Source organism: Hemicordylus capensis, chromosome 12 (assembly GCF_027244095.1).
Source record: "Hemicordylus capensis ecotype Gifberg chromosome 12, rHemCap1.1.pri, whole genome shotgun sequence".
Classification (NCBI taxonomy): Eukaryota; Metazoa; Chordata; class Lepidosauria; order Squamata; family Cordylidae; genus Hemicordylus; species Hemicordylus capensis.
Window position 1 is genome coordinate 19641293 of NC_069668.1, and position 21121 is coordinate 19662413.

At 48.9% G+C, this 21121-nt stretch overlaps 1 protein-coding gene across 2 annotated transcripts in view; it reads left to right on the plus strand.

The window, feature by feature from the left end:
• The window catches only part of GALNT17 (polypeptide N-acetylgalactosaminyltransferase 17), a 68513-nt gene that overhangs the window by 32413 nt on the left and 14979 nt on the right, over positions 1-21121 (plus strand). For both annotated transcript variants that reach the window (XM_053274975.1, XM_053274974.1), the window contains exons 5-6: positions 2606-2803; positions 19074-19191. In XM_053274975.1, the coding sequence (XP_053130950.1) occupies positions 2606-2803; positions 19074-19191 (316 nt within the window). The remainder of the gene's footprint in view (positions 1-2605; positions 2804-19073; positions 19192-21121) is intronic.

A 21121-nucleotide genomic window follows, 5' to 3' on the forward strand; every position in this document is an offset into this window, starting at 1 on the left:
GGTTTGCCCATCCGGAGGCAAATGCCCTGCTTCGTGGCCTTCAAATTCTGCCCAGGGTGTTATTTTGGCCCTACCTCGGCTCGCCTAATTTCCCCTCTATGCAATTAATTCCTGCTTATTCTTTTCTGTTGCTGGCTTATTCTAAGCAGGAATAAGAAAAAGAATTCTAAAATAAATCTCATATGGGGGGGGGGCGGTTTGCTTGCCGGTGAAATATCAGTCTGTGGAATAATCGCTTTCTGTTTCTGCCACTGCGTGATAAAAGTGGAGAGCTCCTTTTGTTGCTTTTGCTTTTTTTTTTTTTTTTGCAGGAGAATATTTTTCTTTTTGAAAAGGCTGTCTCTCTCTCTCTCTCTCTCTCTCTCTCTCCCTGCTTGGAATATGTGTGACATGAAAGGCTAAGGCGTGTTTCATTGTGCAACTTGAAGAGAAGGAAGACGCCAAAGCACCCAGGAGTAACATTTGTAGCATATCTGCAAACAGGCGCTGGGGAGGGATGGCAGGCAGAGCGATCCCAGCTTTCTTTTGAACAATGAAGCCGAGGGAAGCATTCAGAAGGCTTCCTTCCAACGCCGGCACCTGTATGCCTAACTGAGTGCTATTATCGCCCGAGTCACTTGCTCTTCAGAACGGAATTTTATTCATGCAATGGAGAGACTATAATTTACTGAACTCAGAGGCTTGAAAGAGCTCCTCCGGTGTATTAACTGTTTGCCTTTGTGTTTGGCCCCTCAGAGCGCTCCCTTTATCAGGGAAAGCTCCGTGCTTTGCAAATCGTTGGCACAGTCCTAAAAAAGACGGGCTGCGGGCTTAAGAACATTGGAACACAGGCAGCTGCCTTCTGCCGAGTCAGACCCTTGGTCCATCTAGCTCAGTATTGTCAACCCAGACTGGCAGCGGCTTCTCCAAGGATGCAGGCAGGAGCAGGGGCGTAGCAAGGTTGGAGAGGGCCCAGAGACAAGATTTTAAAATGGGCCCCTCGCTGATATACACACACAAACACACTTCACAATATATAGTGCACTCACACTCACATCCCCATTATGAATATGGTGAAAATCTAGTACACATTGAATCTAGTTTTTTTACTCTCTCAACATAATTCATAGGGGGTGCAACACAGGCGGGTGAGGAGTCATGTGATGTGCTTCTGGGGGGGCCCTCGAGGCAGTGCGGCCCCAAGACGACTGCCTCCCCTTGCCTAATGGTAGTTACGCCCCTGGGCAGGAGTCTCTCTCAGTCCTATCCTAGAGATGCTGCCAGGGAGGGAACTTGGAACCTTCTGCATGCAAAGCAGATGCTCTGGGGAATGTACTAAAATGCCCACTGAAAAGCCCTGGTTCCTTCCAAATATATTTTTATTGCCCGATATAGGTGTTTCCCATAGTCTGGGAAACAGACCAGCGGGGATTCGAACTGGCAACCTCTGGCTTGCTAGTCAGGTCATTTCCCCCGCAAAGGGAGCTGCAAATGTAGCAGCAGACTTTGATGGAATATCAGGAGATGAACAGAAGGTATTTGCATTAGCATTGACTGACTGCATAAAGCAGTTTGCCGATCACAGCTTGCCTAAGTCGGCTGCAAATCCTCATTTGGCATCCAAAGGGAGGTTCTCCATATCCCTTTCTAGAACTGCGGATTCACACGGGGGAGGGCAATCCCTCCTGAGGCCTTCCCCCCCCCACCCCGCCCACCCAAGTTGGTGCAGGAACGGGTTTAGACAGCTCGGGGCGAGTTTGAGATAAATACATACATCTTGTGTTGAAAAACTAGCCCTACAGGTTCCATCACACTTTGTTTCTCTCAGCCCTATCTGGAGATGCCGGTGGGGGTGTGTGGGACAGACCTTCAGTATGCAAAGCAGATGATCTGGGGAATGTACTAGAATGAATTACAAGGAATGCCCACAGAAAGCCCTGGTTCTTTCCAAAGGGCCATAGGAATGCATGCATCATATCACTTCCTAAATATCTAGGAACAGAGGAAGCGGCCTTTGACCGAGTCAGACCCTTGGTCCATCTAGCTCGGCATTGTCTACGCAGACTGGCAGCGTCTCTCTGAGGTCTTGGGCAGGAGTCTCTTCCAGCCAGGGGCGTAGCTATAATTCAGAGAATGGGTTCAAAGAACACGGGCCCCCAGCTCCTGAGGGCCCTCCAGCTCCCTCCCTATTTTTTTCATTATCTCCCTCACTCAGGGGAGTTCAGCAGGGGTGAACACGGGCCCCCTCTCCCCTAGCTACGCCCCTGCTCCCAGCCCTACCTGGGGATGCTGCCAGGGAGGGAACCTAGGGACTAGATGTTCTTCCAATGAGCTATGGACTCATCCCTTAAGGGGAATATCTTACAGTCCTCACATGTAGTCGCCCATCCAAATGCAAGCCAAGGCAAGCCCTGCTTTGCAAAGGGGACCATTCATGCTCACTACCAGAAGAGCAGCTCTGCTCCCCAGGAGTATTTTCTAGGCTCATGGTTTATGGCCTCCTGAGCTCTCCCAAGTCTAGTCCACGTTTCCCTGGGACCTTTTGGATCCAACCAACGATTTCTTGTTTGGGTATCTGATACTGAGAATGCCTTTCAGAACTGGCGGTTTTTGCTCTTCCTTGCAGGGCCGAGCCGGTGCTTTCGCGCATCCAGGAAAACCGGAAGAGGGTCATCCTCCCTTCGATTGACAACATCAAGCAGGACACGTTTGAGGTCCAGCGGTATGAAAATTCAGCCCATGGATATAGCTGGGAGCTGTGGTGCATGTACATCAGCCCTCCGAAGGACTGGTGGGACGCGGGAGACCCTTCGTTGCCAATCAGGTTGGTTGCAGAATTGAGAAGCTGTTTGCACGCACACACACACACACACACAGAGGCAGACAAATCACCTGCGATGTGAATCTGCAGAGCAATTAACTGAATAATGTTAACATCACAAAAAATTAACTTCATTACCCAGTTTTCACTATTGGATCCTGGTTAGATGTTAATAAAACATCAAAAGCAGCTTCGTTAAATCCAGACTCTGGCTGGGGAGATTTCCAAAGGCTCCCAGGAGACAGGCAAGGCAAGCTACAGGACATTGTAGTGCCCTTCCCTCCTTCTCTCCCTCCCTTCTTTCTCTCTCCCCCCCTCCTTCTCTTTTTCTTTCTTGCCTTCTCTTTCTTTTTTCTCTTTCTCTCTTTCTTCTGCGTACTCTCTTTCACTCTCTTTTTCTTGCTCTTGCGTTCTTTTTCTCTCTGTCTTTTTCTCTCTGTCTTTTTTTCTCTCTCTTTCTCTCTCTCTCTCTCTCTCTCTCTCTCTCTGTCTCTCTTGCAACCTAAACAGATGTGTCTCTTGGTCCAGCTCTTGGGTATCAAGTGGTTAACTGATTAAAACTCACAACCTTCTTGGAGACACGGTGGTTTAACATTTCTTTTCCCCAAGCAACCCTGGGAATTATTCTTGGAAGGCAGAGAGTAGGAATCTTCCAGGAGAAAAGCGCCTGCGCCAAACTCCCATTCCTCACGGAGGAGCCAAGGAAGGCACCACTCTCCAGCTCGTACGGATTGGGTGTCCATCTGTAGTTGCGGCATGTGGCACCTGGCTTCCTCCTTCCCTCCCCTCCCCTCCCTCCTCTTTCTCTTCAAAAAGCAAATGTGTGTTCATTATTTATTTGCCAAATTTATTGCTTTCTGCCGAAGCGCACAAGGTGGTTTACAATCAGGGCATAATTGATGATGTGACATGAACAGAATAAAGGGAGGGGGAGGAAAGTGGCAAATTTGGGCACAGACGCCTTTGCACCATTACGTACTGAAGCGACATAATAAGATAGTTCACAGCCTGGGGAGGGCTGGTGGTGGTGGTGGTGGTGAAGAAACGTGCCCACAGGACCAGCATGTGAGCGCAGTGGGCAGCACAGAGCCGGCGGGGGTGGGGTGGGTGCGTGGGGTAAGCAGGCTGCAGCCTCCCATATCCCACAATGCACTGCGCGAGGAGCGTGGCGCTCTTGCCACCCGGCTCTATGGACTCTTGGCTTGCAGGCCATTTCTGGGCCCAATTCCAAGTGGTGGTTTTAACTTAGAAGTCCCAAACAGCTTGGGACCAGGTTATCCGAGAGAGTGCCTTGCCCCATACGTACGTCCCAATTTGGACCTTAAGGACTTCTTCAGCAGGGTGATCTCATATCCTTCAGGAAAGCCGGCTATAACGAGGGAACGGAAATGCAATTAAACAGAGGCAAGAACAGCACAGGTTGCACCTGTCCCTTAAATAGAACAAAGATGGTTCACGAAGGAGGAGATTTCCGTTGTCTGGACAGCATGGAAAGGCTCCCCCTCTCAAAGCCAGCTGCCCAACCCTCTGGCGATCATTTCTTTTGACTGGCAGGGCCGCATCCTGCACATTTCTCACTTCTGAGTGGTGAGAAAAATATCTGAGAGGTCTGTATTGCTGGGTTCAATTTCCTGTGGGTGAGGAAAAGCACTGGGGTTTGAGGGTGTCCTCGGCATATTTGAGAATGCATCTGTTAAGTGAAGGGAGGAGAGCTGGTCTTGTGGTAGCAAGCATGAATTTGCTAAGCAGAGTCTTCTCTGGTTTGCATTTGGATGGGAGACCACGTGTGAGCACTGGAAGATATACCCCTTAGGGGATGGGAAGAGCATCTGAGGTTCCAAGTTCCCTCCCTGGCAGCATCTCCAAGCTAGGGCCGAGAGAGACTTCTGCCTGTAACCTTGGAGAAGCTTCTGCCAGTCTGGGTAGACAATACTGAGCTGGATGGACCAAGTGTCTGACTCAGCATATGGCAGCTTCCTAAGTTCTGCGCTGAATTGATTTGTGTGCATCCCTTTGTTGTAGACCAGCTCATAAAGAAAGCAACATATTACATATACCATATTGCAGTCATACATTAACAATGAAAATCAGGAAGACATGCATTCGCATGGACAGCAGCTACTGGATGAAAGGAAGAGCTCGAACTACAAGAACATAGGAAGCTGCCGTATACTGAGTCAGACCATTGGTCTGTCTAGCTCAGTGTTGTCTGCACAGACTGGCAGCGGCTTCTCCAAGGTTGCAGGCAAGAATCTCTCTCAGCCCTCTCTTGGAGATGCTGCCAGGGAGGGGACTTGGAACCTAGATGCTCTTCCCAGAGTGGCTCCATCCCCTGAGGGGAATATCTTGCAGTGCTCACATGTAGTCTCCCTTTCAAATGCAAACCAGTGTGGACCCTGCTTAGCAAAGAGGACAAGTCTTGTCTGCCACCAGACCAATTCTCCTCCCATTCCCTAGAGCAGTTTCTCAGTGGGAAGGACTGCGGGGGCCACAAAGCGGTTAAGAGCAGGGACACATTTGGGGTGTGTGTGACATGGTGAGGAGAAGAGAGCTGGTTTTGTGGTAGCAAGCATGACCTGTCCCCTTAGCTAAGCAGGGTCCGCCCTGGTTGCATATGAATGGGAGTCTTGATGTGTGAGCACTGGAAGAGATTCCCCTCAGGGGATAATGGGGCCGCTCCGGGAAGAGCAGAAGGTTCCAAGTTCCCTCCCTGGCAGCATCTCCAAGATCGGGCTGAGAGAGAATCCTGCCTGCAACCTGGGAGAAACTGCTGCCAGCCTGTGTAGACAATACTGAGCGAGATGGACCTATAGTCTGACTCAGTATATGGCAGCTTCCTATGTCCTATGGTGGGGGGGTCAACCTGGCTCATATTTTCCTTCCCACCCCATTTCTGAGCTTGCTCACTACCTGATGTGGGGTGGGTGGGTCTCAGGCAGCCGAGAGCCAGGCAAGCGACCCCACCGTCTACCAGTGGGGGCCCTTTCCAGCCCTGTGATGCCCCTTCTCCGCACGGCTGGGGTGGCTCGTCATTCGTCTGTGTATGTCCGGGGAGTGTGGGAGAGGGCCGGATTCCAATCCCCATGACCCAGCTCTTGGAAGAGAACCGATGAGTCGAAGAAAGCAGATGCTTGGCTCTGTGTCCGCCTCCAAAACCCTGGCTCCAGCTGATCTTGGGAAAGATTGGGGTTTGCCAAGCTAATAAAACAAAAACCGCCCCCAGGAGCAAATGGAGGTGAAAGTGCAGCTCTTCCACCGAACTCTTCTTGGATTCTACGCTAGATTTGTGCCAGGAAGGGCTAGAGGCACAGATGATTCTCCTCCTAAGAGTCCCCCCCCCCTAAAATATCAGTTTCTCTTGCCTTGATTTCAAAAGCAATATGCACGCACGCTATTCGCTTCAGATTCTCTTGAGATCTTGACATATGCTTGGAATTTCTGCAAATGGGCTTTATTATGCAGTGATGTATAGGGGTGGGCGGCAGGGGGAGATTTTTTCCATTTTAGCAAGAGATATATTTAGCTACATTGGACGGAGATGCAAGATAATCTGCTTTTTCCAGTGGACGTTTTCCTTTTCTTCTGGCCCTGGTGTACTTAGCTAGTGCATTTCTAGTCGTGCAGAGCTGATAAAGACGAGTTCATTTTAATAGCATCTTGTTCTTAGGAACATAGGAAGCTGCCATATATATTATTGCCTACAGAGACTGGCAGCGGCTTCTCCAAGGTTGCAGGCAGGAACCTCTCACAGCCCTACCTTGGAGATGCTGCTAGGGAGGGAACTTGGAACCTAGATGCTCTTACCAAAGCGGCTCCATCTCCTAAGGGGGATATCTTCCAGTGCTCACATGTGTGGTCTCCCCTCCAAATGTAAGCCAGGGCAGACCCTGCTGAGCAAAGGGGACGATTCATGCTTGCTACAAGACCAGCTCTCCATGTATTCCATGTCCCAAATGAATGTTTGAACATGTGTGATCCAGCGTAGGGCACTGAGGTCTGTTCGACTCAAATCAAAATGAATTGGGAAAGGTGTACACCTCTAAGGTTTTTGGGGGTACAAATGACCCCAAGCACAGGCTTAGAAATTATCATGGTGTGGACAGCAGCAATGATCAGCAGTCCTGTGGTCTTCTCCTCATAGGCAAGCAAGAAAGGGATACCTCCCCCGACCACCACCACAACACACTATGACAGCACTGCCTAACTAAATCTCTGCTCTCTAGCAACCACTCCTGAACAACTTCACAGGTCAACATTGCATCTCCTGGGCCGGCGTGTGATCTGCTCTTTTGTGGGGATTGCAACAGCCATCTGTAATGAATGCAGGGAACCACAGCTCCATGTATAATGGATGAAGTGTTGTTTTTGCGGCTGGACTAAAAAAAACAACAACAACGCCTTTTTGTCGCTTCCAAATGAGATCCCCTGGGCTTTTGTGTAGGGAGCTGTTGATAGTACTGTTCCCTGTATCAAGCTCTGGTAGAGCTCATGCAGAAAACTGCTGCCCGGAGTTCAGCACACACCTGCTTTTCCTTGCAGAGCAGAGCCCCACATTGCCACCTTTTGCCCCCCACCCCACCTGCCGGTCATCTTCTTCCCCGCTCCTCCACCACCTGTCTTCTTCCCCACCTGCCACCATTTTCTCTCCCATCCCCGTCGCTCTCTGGGCAGCTGCTTGCGAACTCTCGTGAGAGCTGCCACTCATGGGATTAGCAACGGGTACACCTTAGATAGATAGATAGATAGATACCGCCCCATATGAAAAGGTCCCTGAGTGGGTCACAGTATTAAAAAGAATACTGATTTATGAACGGGGCTTTCCTGCCATGGATCATCTCCACTTCAGGCAGTGCCTCTTGGGGAATTTTCAGGGCTGTCTTTTCCCCTAGGCGACTTTTCTTGGAGGTGGGGCGAGTGTGCCTAAATGCAGGTGGACTTCATTATCCGCTGGGTTTCCGTTCCCGCATATTACCGCGGATAACGAAACCGCAGATAATGAGTTATTGAGTCTCTGGGGACATAGGAGTTAGGTTCCCAGACTTTCAAAACACACACCCCAAACCCCACAAAAGCTGGCCAAATAAAGTGCCCTACTGTGCTCCATGGGTCTCCTGGCATCCAGGAATGCCCCCCAAATGTTCCAAATGGTTCCCCAAAATTGTGGATGAATTGAGCCACATAAAATGGCTCCCACAGACAGAATGGCAGCAAGAAATGACCTCCACAGTCTCTTCCCTCTAGGAACCGTGGATATGTGGATTTTAACCCTTTCATGTCCGCGGATAATGAAATCAGGATGCTGTGCTGGGGACAGATAGGGCCAGTTGCTCACCCCTTGCTAAATAAAGGGAATTGCCACTTTTAAAAGGTGCCTTTTTGCTCAGTTGAGATGAAACTTCAACTAGTGTATGTGCGTGTCTGTAACATTTGTCATATTTTAGCTATCTCCTTGAGCGGTTAAAAGTTTTTCTAGAAGTTTTAGTTCATTATTACTATTTGGAGCTTCAGAACAAGCTCTGTTAAGCAGCTAGCTGGCGAAATGACTTCAAACTAGCTTTTGAATGTAATTATTAAACTGTTATTAAGTATTAAATTATTTTAATAATTAAACTGTACTAACGCACAGAATATGGAGGTAGGAGATAGCATGGGAGATCCAAAGGGCACAAGGAGGAAAATTAAAAATTAATTGAATTAAAATTCCTTTTGCAGTCATTCATTTTTAACCACTCTCTCTCTTTCTCTCTCTCTCCAGTATTTTTAGCTCACATTTTGATTCTTTCCTGCCTGCCATAATTCAGGCTTTTGAGTTAGGGTCCCTTCTCTTGGGACCTGCTTTCATCCTAGCAGTGAAATGCAAGTTTAGTTTCCTATGTTGTTTGCTAGGCAAAGAATTTTACAGAGCCAGGGAAAGTCAAAGGGAAGACAGAAGTAACGTGGATGCAATAAAGCGGGCCAAAGCCTCATCTATTTAAGTTGATAAGTCGGTGATGTTCTGCACATAATGGCTCTAAGCAATTTTTTCAGCAAGACCTTTTTACTATGCCAAGCTAAAATGCCAGATGTTAGGGATGTGCGAAATATTTTGGGTACAAAACATTTTGTACTCGAAATGGGCCATTGAGGGTGTTTTGTAGCCAAAACGAATCGCCCTTTCTCAAGATCCGAACGTTTTGTATACAAAACGAAACGTCCCTGTTCCGGCTACAAAACAGGACCAAGGATGTGTGTGTGGGGGGCAGTTCAAGGAGGGGTTTTCAATTCATTCCGCAAGTTAGTTACTCAGTCGCCACTCTGCCTTTCTGCCTCATTGAAGAGAGAGAAAAAGAGAGAGAACTAGTTTGCAGCATTGCATGCCTCCAGTTGCCATGATGCCATGCCACTGCCTATGCCTGCCTTGTTGCCAGCCTGAGCCCAGCCTGCTATGGCTACTGCATGCCAGCCTGGGAATGGATTTATCTGCTACTTTGCTTTTTGTTGTAGAAGATTTTTTTCCCCGCCCCCTTGAGAGAATCGCTGCCTACCTGTGCCTGCTGTGTCTGTCTGTGCCAGCCCCCAGTGCCGCCAGTGGCCACCTGGCCAGCCACCCCCCTCTCCCCGCAGATTTTCAAGGCTTTTGCCCCAGCCCCCACAAACCTGAAGACCAAGAAGAAGATGGAAGAAGAGTAGACTCAGAGACCAGGCCACAGACAATTGTACACACCTAGACTGAGTGAGTGTACCCCCATTCTCTCTCTCTCTCTCTCTCTCTCTCTCTCTCTCTCTCTCTCTCTCTCTCACACACACACACACACACACACACACACACACACACACACACACCTCTCCCTCTGGAATTCTGTATTCTTGGGGTTTTTTCCCTGTTTGGAGAGAGGTTTGGGGTTGCAATTGAATTTAAAAAGTTGTGTGTTGTTTAGTTTAGACGTTTAAACAGGGGTTCTGTGTGGGAGGGATCCCCATACTAGAAGGTGGTTAAGGGTAGTGTAGCCTTGTGGTTTAAAAAAAACCCAATTCTGTCTCTTTTCCCATTCCAAAGATTTTTTTGGCACGGGGGACGGGGACTTCTATGTATTTATCTATTTATTTATTATTAAAAAATTTATACCGCCCTTCCAAAAGGCTCAGGGTGGTTTACATTAAAACACCATTAAAACCAATTAACAATTAAAACAGAAAATTATAAAACTGCATAAAATAATAATTAACAATTAAAACATCATAAAACACCAATTAAATAGCCAAAACAATTTAAAAACAAGTTTCAAAAAACAAAAGCCTGCCCTCTGCCCCATAACTGATATTCTCTTCTCAGCAGCCTATTGTATGATCTTCCCTAGTCATTATTGTTGTTAGTTAATTGTATCTATTCTGGGAACTAGTTACAGTACATTGTTTGTATTCTGGGAATTAGTTACATTGTTTGTATTCTGGGAACTAGTTACATTGTTTGTATTCTGGGAACTAGTTACATTGTTTGTATCTGCTTGTGTCTCTGTTCCCTTACTGCTTTCTATCTGTTCCCTTCTATCTGTTTCCTCTGTGTGTGTGTGTGTGTGTGTGTGTGTGTGTGTGTGTATAGATATAGATTTAGATTTAGATTTAGATATAGACATATATAAAATGCAATTCAAATAGATATATATAAAATGCAATTCAAATGCAATTCAAATGCCTTGGGTGGTGGTGGTTGTGCTGTATTTTGGAGACCTCATGGATGTGCATCCTGGCTCTCGTGTGTGGACTTCTTCTTTGCAGTGAAGATTGGGTCATATTGTGACTTCTAACATCAGCATCATTTTTATTCAAACTAGATTGCTTGCATCAAATAGGTTGGGTGTGTGGTGCCACAGGCTCCAATCTGTTGCAGAAATGTAAAAAAAAAAAAAGCACCAAAAATTGTGTGCCATTGTTGTCAAGATCATCACTCTTCTACTTGGGTAGGTGGGAAGGGGACCAAACCTTCCTTACTTAACTCGCTTTTATGGCCGGGTGCCACAGATGTAGCTGTGTGTCTGTTGCTTGTGGACGGAAAATGCTTGGGGGAGGGAGGGCAGGGCACTGTTGTTGGCCTGAGGGCCTAGTCTCCTGCATCTGTGTGATATGCTTGCTTTGGAAACCTGGTTCTTTGCAGAGCTCTGATGCTGTTGTTGATGTGTGCTGTTATGTTCTTTGGGGCAGATTTTGGGACAGAAAGGGGGCTTCAGGGGCAGAAGAGTGGGTTGGGTGGTAGTTCCCCAATGGTAGTTCCCCAATGGGTGTCTGCCACCACCCAGATTCTGAAGGAATTGGGCAAAGGGCTGATTTTTTTTTTAGAGATTAATGAAGTTAGTTTACACGTCTTTAAGATCTTTCCCCATAGGGAATAATGGAGGTTTCAGCAGCCCCTTAACTGCACTCGAGGATCAGAGTCAGATATGAGTCAGGAACACAGCAAGGGAACCAAGAGCCAGGAACACAACAAGGGTCAGAGTCAGATGGGAGCCAGGAGTCAAGAACACTGGAGTAACAAGGAGTAAGAGCTGGGTAGTTGCCAGGAGTCAGCAACACACCAAGGATCAGAGTCAGATAGTCACCAGGAGTCAGGAACACAACAAGGGTAAAAGCCAGGTAGTTGCCAGGAGTCAGAAGTCAGGAACACACCAAGGGTGTCAACATCCCCAAAATATGGTCTCTCTGGGAAACCCTGGAGACCAATCTGGCTGCTGTATTTTGAACTAATGGAAGTTTCCAAACTACGTACAACGGCAGCCCCATATAGAGTGCATTGCAGTAGTCAAGTCTGGAGCGAGTGCGCCACACTTTCTCACCCATGACCTTCCATGGCCTCACCTTCTGATCAGTAGGCACTGTGACGCAAGTTAGAGTTTGTTCAGCCCTGGATGGAGGCAACGTCTCTGGTGCAGCAATGTGTTTCCTATGTTAGCAACATATTTCCCACAGTGATGCAGTCAGACCTTCTGGAAGTGTGTGGTTTTTGGACGGGCGAGAGTGTTGTGCAGCCAACAGCCTGGTGATAGTCCAAACTGCAATTGTGGGATACCACAGTGAACGCAAACGTATTAGGGGTTTCCACATCCCCAGATTTGCGAGGGGCTTGAAGGCTTTGGACAGGATGGTGAGTAATAGCGTGGCTCGCCTGGGCTGGATCACATTAACTCAATAAATAGTTTTGGAGTTGTGATATCTTCAGAAGCTTACCAGCTGCAACCTCCAGCTTACTCTGTGTCTAAGAGACGCCCCTGAGTATCTTAGCACTTAACCCTTGGAAGCTCTGCTGGCATCGCTTTGGAAGGTTATCTATCCCACCACCTGTTGATAGGTAGATGAGCCCTGGGCAGCAATCCCTGGGGGGCACAGGTCCAAAGCCAGGACTGGGAGAATTAGAAGCTCACCAGGGGTGAAGCCAGGCAGACAGGAAACCAGGAGGATCAGACCGAATTCAGAAGTCAGGAACACACCTAGGGCCAGAGCGGGGTAGTCGCCAGGAGCCAGGATCACACTAAGGAATCAGAGTCAGGTAGTTGCCAGGAGGAGCCAGGAGTCAGGAACACACCAAGGATCAGTCAAGCAGTTGCCAAGAGGAGCCAGGAGTCAGGTTCACACCAAGGATCAGTCAAGTAGTTGCCAAGAGGAGCCAGGAGTCAGGTTCACACCAAGGATCAGAGTTAAGTAGTCACCAGGAGCCAGGAGAGGAACACTCCAAGGGTCAGAACCAAGTAATCACCAGGAGCCAGAGGGTCAAATAGGAGTCACAATGGAAGTCAGGCAACAGAGTAAGAGACGCTCATCAGATCAAGGAATCTCAATACGGAGGCTGTGAGTGCTTTTGACAAGAAATCTCTTAGATTGTGAGCCCTTTGGGGACATGGATCCATCTTCCTTCCTCCCTCCCTCCCTTCTTTACTTCCATTTCTCTCTCCCTCTCCCCCCACCCACCCACCCACCCACCCACACTTATTTATAAGCCACTTTGGGAACTTTTGTTGAAAAGTGGTATATAAATATCCATCATATTTGTATTCGTATTCTCCCATCTGGAGAGTGCAGCTTCATTGCTTCCCTTTCTTGCTTCCAGCCGGCACCTACACTTGGCAGCTCATTTCTCAGGATGAAAAGCGATCCGGCTGAGAGGGCGTTGATGCTCTGCACATCTGGCTTGGCCGGGCTCCCACCCCTTTTCCTTAAGGAGGCTAATGGAATTGGCAGCTCAGGATTTTGTCTGGGTGAACCATGAGTCAAAAATGCTCCCGCGCGAAAGAAATCCACCGTCGGTGCTTGGAACTGGCGGTGCTCAGGCAGAGGTGACTGGGCGGCCACATCACAGTCTGACCCCACCCGCACACAGCTGCCCCGATTGGTTCAGCCTCCTGGTTATGGCCTGGGACTGAAATGTCTCCCAAGAGGAATTTCAGGGTTCCTCCCAAGGAGGAACACTGGAAAGTGTTCTCGGACCCTTCCTTGACATCCCTGCTCCTGGCTCAGTTTCCCATCTGTGGCTCATTGGAACATAGGAACGTAGGAAGCTGCCATATACGGAGTCAGACCCTTGGGCCATCTAGCTCAGTATTGTCTGCACTGACTGGCAGCGGCTTCTCTCAGGTTGCAGGCAGGAATCTCTCTCAGCCCTCTCTTGGAGATGCTGCCAGGGAGGGGACTTGGAATTTAGATGTTCTTCCCAGAGCGTCCCCATCTCTAAGGGGAATATTTTTAAAGTGTTCACATGTTATCTCCCATCCAAATGCAATCCAAGGTGAACCTTGCTTAGCGAAGGAGACAAATCATGCTTGCAACCACCCGGAGTCGACACCGACTCGATGGCACACTTTACCTTCACTGCTGCAGGGGAGGTTACATCTCTTCTGGATCCACAGTGAGTATCCCAGTTACTTTAAAAAACTGATTTAAAGTTTAAAGGGGAAATCCGCGACCCCGACCCCACACCTGATCCCAATCCCAAACCGGAACCCGACATTCTGAAGGGTCCAAACTTGGAATCCACACTTGTGGGATCAGATTAGATGGGGTCGGACTGGATCCCGACATTAGTGTCCACGCACGGCCCTTTTCGACATCGTCCTGTAGAATGCTGCCTCTCTTCTGTGACTAGACAAAGAGACTAGTATCTCTCAGAGTAGTGCACGTTATGCTGTCAGAGGCATGTGCGGGACGAATCTCCATGTCGGATACGTTCCCTCCCCATTGTAAATCCCCGGCTCTTCCTAAGATTCAAGTTGTGATTTATTGTTCTTTCCCCCCAGCTTCTAGGGAATGAAGTCACGGAGAGGTTGTGTTTGCCTGTGTGCCTTCACAGCTGCAGGCAGAGATAAATAGCCACACATTTTTTATGTATATGTGAAGAAATAATTCAAGCCCTGAAAAATATATGGCAGCTGACAGGAGGAATATGTTCCCCGCCTCGTCAGGCAGTTGAATCGCTGCGATTCGGCGAGGCGAAACTCTCAAAACGAGGCCCGCCCCAGGTCGCTTCTCACGAATAGATCTCGTTTGAATATTCTGTGGGGGGCGCGGGGAGGCAGAGTGGCTCAGTTGTTGGCCATGCTAGTTATGAATGGAACCTGCATGTACAAATGCAGTATACCTTTGCATATCAGGGTTTAGTGACATAGGAGAGCTGGTCTTGTGGTAGCAAGCATGACTTGTCCTCTTTGCTAAGCAGGGTCAGCCCTCGTAGGCATGGGGAACTACATGTGTGAGCACTGTAAGATATTCCCCGCAAGGGGTAATGGGGCTGCTCTGGGAAGAGCATCTACAGGTTCCCGGTTCCCTCCCTGGCAGCATCTCCAAGAGAGGGCTAAGAGAGACCCTGCCTGCAACCTTGGAGAAGCCGCTGCCAGTCTGGGTAGACAATACTGAGCTAGATGGACCAAGGGTCTGACTCAGTATATGGCAGCTTCTTATGTTCCGATGACATATGGAGAAAGGAGTGTTGCTTTTAAGCCGGGTTTGTGGTCTTCCCGGAGGTATATGATGGTGGAAAACAGGTTGTTTGACTAGCTAGACCTTGTCTGTAAGGTGTTTGTGTGTCTGTGTCTGTGTGTAGGTACTGTGCCTGCCCTAAAATGTTAACATGCAAATGCCTGTCAACAGGTTAACCAAATAGCCAAATATCCATACATTTACATCAGTATATACCTCTTAAAAAAAAAAAAAAAAACACCACCAGAAAAATATCATGAGAAAAAGATGCTTTCTGTGCTGGGGGAAACAAGTGGCTAAGTGACTGAGCTGTGATTCAGGAGAGGGGCAGCCACCAAGAAGACCCTTTCTCACATGGCTGCCCAACGTATCTTTGAGGGATTTGGTATTTTGAGCTCAGCTTGTACAGGAGGCAGGATTTCTAAGGGTGTGGAATATTAAAAAGTACACCTTTGAATTAGTTTTGGTTGCATGTCCTGATTTCAAAAAGGCTGACACTTTACCGGTCCAGTAAAGACATTTTAGCAATCAGGATGAGCCTCTGAGACCCGCGTTGCATTGAACATTTCTTCCTCCTTATGGCTTGTTAAATTCCTGCAGGATCGAGGGTGGGGAGGTACTTAATCTAACGGCTTTTTAAAATGCGAACTCTCACATTCTTAATTTGTTTCTTGGATACTCCAGCAGGAGTGGGAAGGAAAGTCCATTTGAAGCAGACAATTAAGCAAGGTTATTGGAGCACAGCAACCGGGGTTTATTCAGTCAGTGTGTGTTTGCAAAATGGGGACACTATTAACGGTTAGAGAGGAGTGGAGGCATTTGGAAGCCTTTCCAGTTGAAGTTCAAATCGCTCTTGTGATGCTGTCAGGCTAGAAATGAGGGGGGCCTTGCAGAATGAACTCCCCCCTTGCAGAATGAACTCCGTCCCCAGCACAGCATCCCTGCAGTGGTGGTGGTTGGGGGTCTTTCTTTTTCAGATGGTGAGCCCTCTGGGGACAGGGAACCCTCTTATTTAATTATTTATTATTTCTCGATGTAAGCCGCTTTGGAAAAGTTTGTTGCAAAGCGGTATATAAATATCTGTTGTTGCTGCTGCATGCAATTGCCAGACGGTAGCTCCACCCCGCCCCCCCAACGCCTGATACTAGTGCTTAATGTTGGGGATTGTGTGTGTGTGTGTGTCTTTACACATACCCAGCAATCAGGAATAATGGAGTTGTTAAAAGATCCTGGCACTGCTTCTCCACCCGGCTATCGCTTTGGAATTAATTGTTCCAGCTAATGGGAGTTGTATCGTGCGGAGGCGAAGATGGGGGAAATTGAATTCTTGAGTAGCAAACCATGAAGCATTGCGGCTTCCTTGGGAACCCAACTTCAGGCGGCCATCCATCTCTCTCGGAAGGAAAGTGCAGGCTGTTTCCCGGGACTGGAATAATCGGAGGTGTCCACAGCACCTAATCAATCTCCTTGGCTCGTAAGGGAAAGTTCTGACATACTGAGGGTGGCTGGTGGGGAGTTTTGCGGTGAATTTCAGGCCGGTAATTTAACTTGATCCCATTAAAATGTTATGTGGATTTGGGTAGGCATTTCCCCAGTGCTCAAAAGGACATACGAACAGCCCTGCTGTGACCAGGCCCATCTAGTCCAGCATCCTGTTTCCCACAGTGGCCCACCAGATGCCTCTGGGAAGCCCACAGGCAAGAGGGAAGGCAGGCCCTCTCATCTTCTGCTGTGACTCCCCTGCAACTGGGATTCAGAGGCATCTTGCCTCTGAGGCTGGAGGTGGCCTATAGCCACCAGACTAGTAGTCGTTGATACACCTGCCCTCTATGAACTTGTCTAGGTCCCTTTTAAAGCCATCCAAGCTGGTGGCCATCACCGCATCTTGTGGCAATGAGTTCCATAGATTAATGATGTGCTGAGTGGGAAAGTGCTTCCTTTTTGTTAGCCCTAAATTTCCCGACCTTCAGTTTAATGGGGTCACCCCTGGTTCTAGAATTGTGAGAGAGAGGAAGAAAAATCTCTCTGTGTCCACCCTCTCCATTCCATGCATAATTTTATACGCCTCGATCATGTCTCCCCTTAGTCGCCTCTTTTCCAAACTAAAGAGCCCCAGATGCTGTAGCCTTGCCACCTAAGGAAGGTGCTCCAGGCCCCTGATCATCTGCTTGCCCTCTTCTGTACCTTTCCCAGTTCTACAATGTCCTTTTTAAGATACGGTGACCATCCACATGTGGCTGCACCACAGATTTGTATAAAGGCAGTATAATATTAGCAGTTTGCATTGTAAGCTCAGATTGCATTGGTCACCATCTCTCCTGTTAAGTATTGTGGCGGGAGGTCATCTTAAATGCAGAGTTCTCTTTCTTTGGGGTAAATACCATTGCGTCTGGCAATTAACCTCTCTCTCTCAAGGCATCGCCTTGAATTCAGTCGCCTTCTATTCGGGTAAATATGGTATAATCTAAGACTGTTGGGGAGGGGGCGGCACTAAATGCAAGCAAATGAAGGCACCAATTTCACATTCCCTGGCTTCAAAATACACATTGCAGCAGACTGTAGTGCTCACCTCAAATTAGAGGCGAGCATGATGACTCTGAAAGGTAAGGTGGTCATTCACAGATCTCTTGGCGGCTTCCGATACTATTGACCATAGTATCCTTCTGGACCATCTGAGAAGGTTAGGAGTGGGAGGCACTGCTTTGCAATGGTTCTGCTCCTACCTCTTGGGCAGATTCCAGACGGTGTCGCTTGGAGACTGTTATGCTTCAAAACGTGAACCTTAATATGACGTCTTCCAGGGCTCCAATATTGTCTCCAATGCTCTTTAACATCTACGTGAAACCACTTGGAGAGATCACCAGGAGATTTGTTGAGGGGTGTTATCAATATGACACTCAAATTTATTTGTCCATGTCAATATCATTGGGAGAAGGCCTGAAATGCCTGCCTAAAGGCAGTAATGGGCTGGATGAAGGATAACAAACTGAGACTGAATCCAAATAAGACGGAGATACTTCTTGTGTGGGCTCAGAACTTGGGAGATGATTTTGGCCTGCTGGTTCTGGATGGGGTCACACTTCCCCAGAAGGAACAGGTACGCAATCGGGGGTGCTTCTGGATCCAAACTTCTCCCTGGTGTCCCGGTTTGAGGCAGTGACCAGAAGTTTCTTTCTGTCAGTTTCGGCTGATATGCCAGCTGCCTCCGTTTCTTGAGATAAAGAACTTCAGAATGGTAGCACATGCACTGGTAACCTGCAGACTTGACTACTGCAATGCATTCTATGTAGGGCTGCCTTTGTATGTAGTCCGGAAACTGTAGTTGCTACAGAATGCAGCAGCCAGGGTGGTCTCTAGGTCATATCAAAGAGACCATATAACTCCTATATTAAAAGAACGACACTGGCTGCCAGTAAGTTTCCTGGCAAAATAGAAGGTGCTGGTTATAAGCCACGAAGCCCTAAACAGCTTAGGCCCAGGGTGTTTAAGAGAATGCCTTCTGTACTATGAGCCCCGTTGCCCACTGAGAGCATCTGGAGAGGTTAGTCTGCAGTTGCCACCGGCTCGTCTGAGGAATACACAGGGACGGGTCTTTTCTGTTACCACCGCAAGACTGGAACGTGCTCCCTGCTGAAATAAGAGTCTCCCTATTTATTCACCTAAGCTTTTAAACTAGACTTGTGGTTTTAAATTGTTCTAAGGTTTTAATTTCTGTTTTAATTGGCTTAACATTTCTGTAAACTGCCCAGAGATCGCAGTTTGGGGTGGTGTACAAATATAACAAACAAACAGGGCTTTTTCAGGAATGGCCCCAACGTGATGGAATTATCTTCCTTGGCAGATCAGTCTGGCCCACAATTTGTCTTCTTTCATGTGCTTAGTTACTGTTTGATTGCTTTATTTTGTTTTATTTATTTTTATGTTTGCAACCCACCCTTCCTCCAGGAAGCCCAGAGCAGTATACATGGCTACACTTCCCCTCATAACAACCCTGTGAGGTAGGTTAGGGTAAGACACAAGTGACTGACCCAGATAAAGCAGTTTATTTTTATTTTGGTCAGTTTTTTCTGCCCACTGCTTTGAGCTTCCACTGTAAAGAAAGTGGGATATATTTATACATAAATAGCTATGAGTTCGGTTGCAGTTGCCAATATAATGCAGACCCTACTGTGGTCCAGCAATTGTTATAGTAGGAAGTGGGTGCGCATGCGCATGTGAATGCCCATGAGCAGTAACACATGAAGGCCAATGTGCTGCTTTCAGACATAATGTCGCGGCTCCTCTGTTTGACCCAAATCATTCAACTGTGAGCCTTGTTTCTCTCCTGCCCCTCTAGGACCCCAGCGATGATTGGATGCTCTTTTGTTGTGAACCGGAAGTTCTTCGGAGAAATTGGCCTCCTCGATCCAGGGATGGATGTCTACGGCGGAGAGAACATTGAGCTCGGGATCAAGGTGGGTGAGAGATTTGCAATTCTGTTGCCTGATGCTGGCGTTATAAAATGGCTCCGCTGTCGCCTTGTGCAGTTGCGTAGCGGTGTGCAGCGAAGTGGGGGGAAGTCCCGCCCCTGCCGTGTCAATCAGCCGTGTTTACAGCGGGGCTTGTCGGGAGAGTGAAGGGCCCTACCTGTGAGGGCGGGCGCGCTTCTGTGAGGCCTTGACTGAAGTGGGAAGAGTTAGTAGCAAGCGTGAATTCTCCCCTTTGCTAAGCAGGTTCCATGCCGGTTTGTTTTTGAATGGGAGATGACATGTAACCACCCTGAGCCACTTTAGGCAGGGCGGTATATCCATCCATCCATCAATCAAATAAATAAATGTGTGGGCACTGCAAGATATTCCCCTTAGGGGATGGAGCCGCTCTGGGAAGAGCACCTGCCTGCTTGCACACAGGAGGTTCCCAGTTCCCTCCCTGGCAGCATCTCCAGGATAGGGCTGAGAGAGACTCCTACCTGCAACCTTGGAGAAGCCACTGCCAGTCTGGGTAGACAGTACTGGGCTGTTCTTATGTTCTCCTCTCCTCCTCCCTCCTCCTCCCCACTCCTCATCCTTGTTCTCCTCCTGATCCCCTCCTCTTCCTCCCCTCCTCCCGATCCCCTCCTCCTCCTCTCCTCTTCCTCTTTTTCCTCCTCCTTCTCTCATCTCCACCTCCTCCTTTTTCTACTCCTCCACCTCTTTTATCCGTTTCTCCTCTCCTCCCCCTCCTCTTTCTCCTCCTCTCCTCCTTTCTCTTTCTCCTCCTCTTCCTCCCCCTCTCCTCCTCCCTCCCTCCCTCTCTTCCTCCTCCCCCTTCTCAGCTGGTTTCTTCAAGGCTGAGTGTCTCTCCCACCTCTCCCCCCCATCTCTCTCTCACCCACTTTTTCCCCAAGGAACGCCCCCCCCCCCCAACGCATTGATTGCCTGCTCAGCTAGGCGCAGATCTCGGAGGAAGGCTTTATTGTTAGGAAATTGCCTCTTCCAGCGATTGCATCTTAAATGGATTAAGCTCTTGTTGGGCGAACGCTGATTGGAGATTGCAAGCATGGATAGACAAGAGGATCGGGAAGGGAGTCCTCTTCCCGAGGATATAGAGCAGGAAGGGAAGGGTCAAAACCATGATGGTTTTGGATTTATGTGCAATACCTGGAGAGACGTCCTAAATTGTCGGTGGAGGTGGGCTCCGGAATGAGCAGGGCTGCCCAACCCATTTCCTGGGATGGATTTAAGAAAGCTCTGGCTCATAGTGTGCATGGCAAAGGCAGCCCAAGAGGTCCGTTCATGTTGTCGGGGTGCTGCTCACTAGCCCCCGTGCTCTCAATCTCCACAACAGCCGGAGTGGCTGGTCCCGGAGCGGGGTGGGGTCTGAAGCGGGGGCAGCCCGCCATTGGCCATGGGCTGAGAATGGAGCGCCCTGCGCCAACCCCTGGGGGCGGGGAGACTGGAGGCCACCCCCACCCACCCCCAACATAGGTGTAGCGGATGCCAGCGAGTCCCCGCAATGTGAATCGAAGCAGAGGAGCCACAGTTCGCCAGGGATTGGCAGGCAGACCTGGAATCTGGCAGAAGGGCGGGCTTTAGGGAGGTGTCAGAACCGCATGGGGGCATTTCTGGGAGACTGCACCACTGGTGAGGGGGAAGGCTCAGCCTTGGGTGCTCGGGTCCTCCGGGGAGAGAGGCGGAGCGGAGGCATCGTTCGGAGGATTCGGGCGGTCCGAAGCCCCCTCGCCAGTACTCCGAGGTAGTGGGGAGACAGCACGAGACGGACACATGTGTCGGACCCATTCGGAAGGAGCGAGGCAGGGCATTTCTATCCCTGTAGGTGGCCTAGGCAGTCATTTAGGATGCCCAGTCTCTGGGGCATGGGCGAGGCCACTGTCTGCCCCTCCACCACACCCAAGTAAACGGCCTG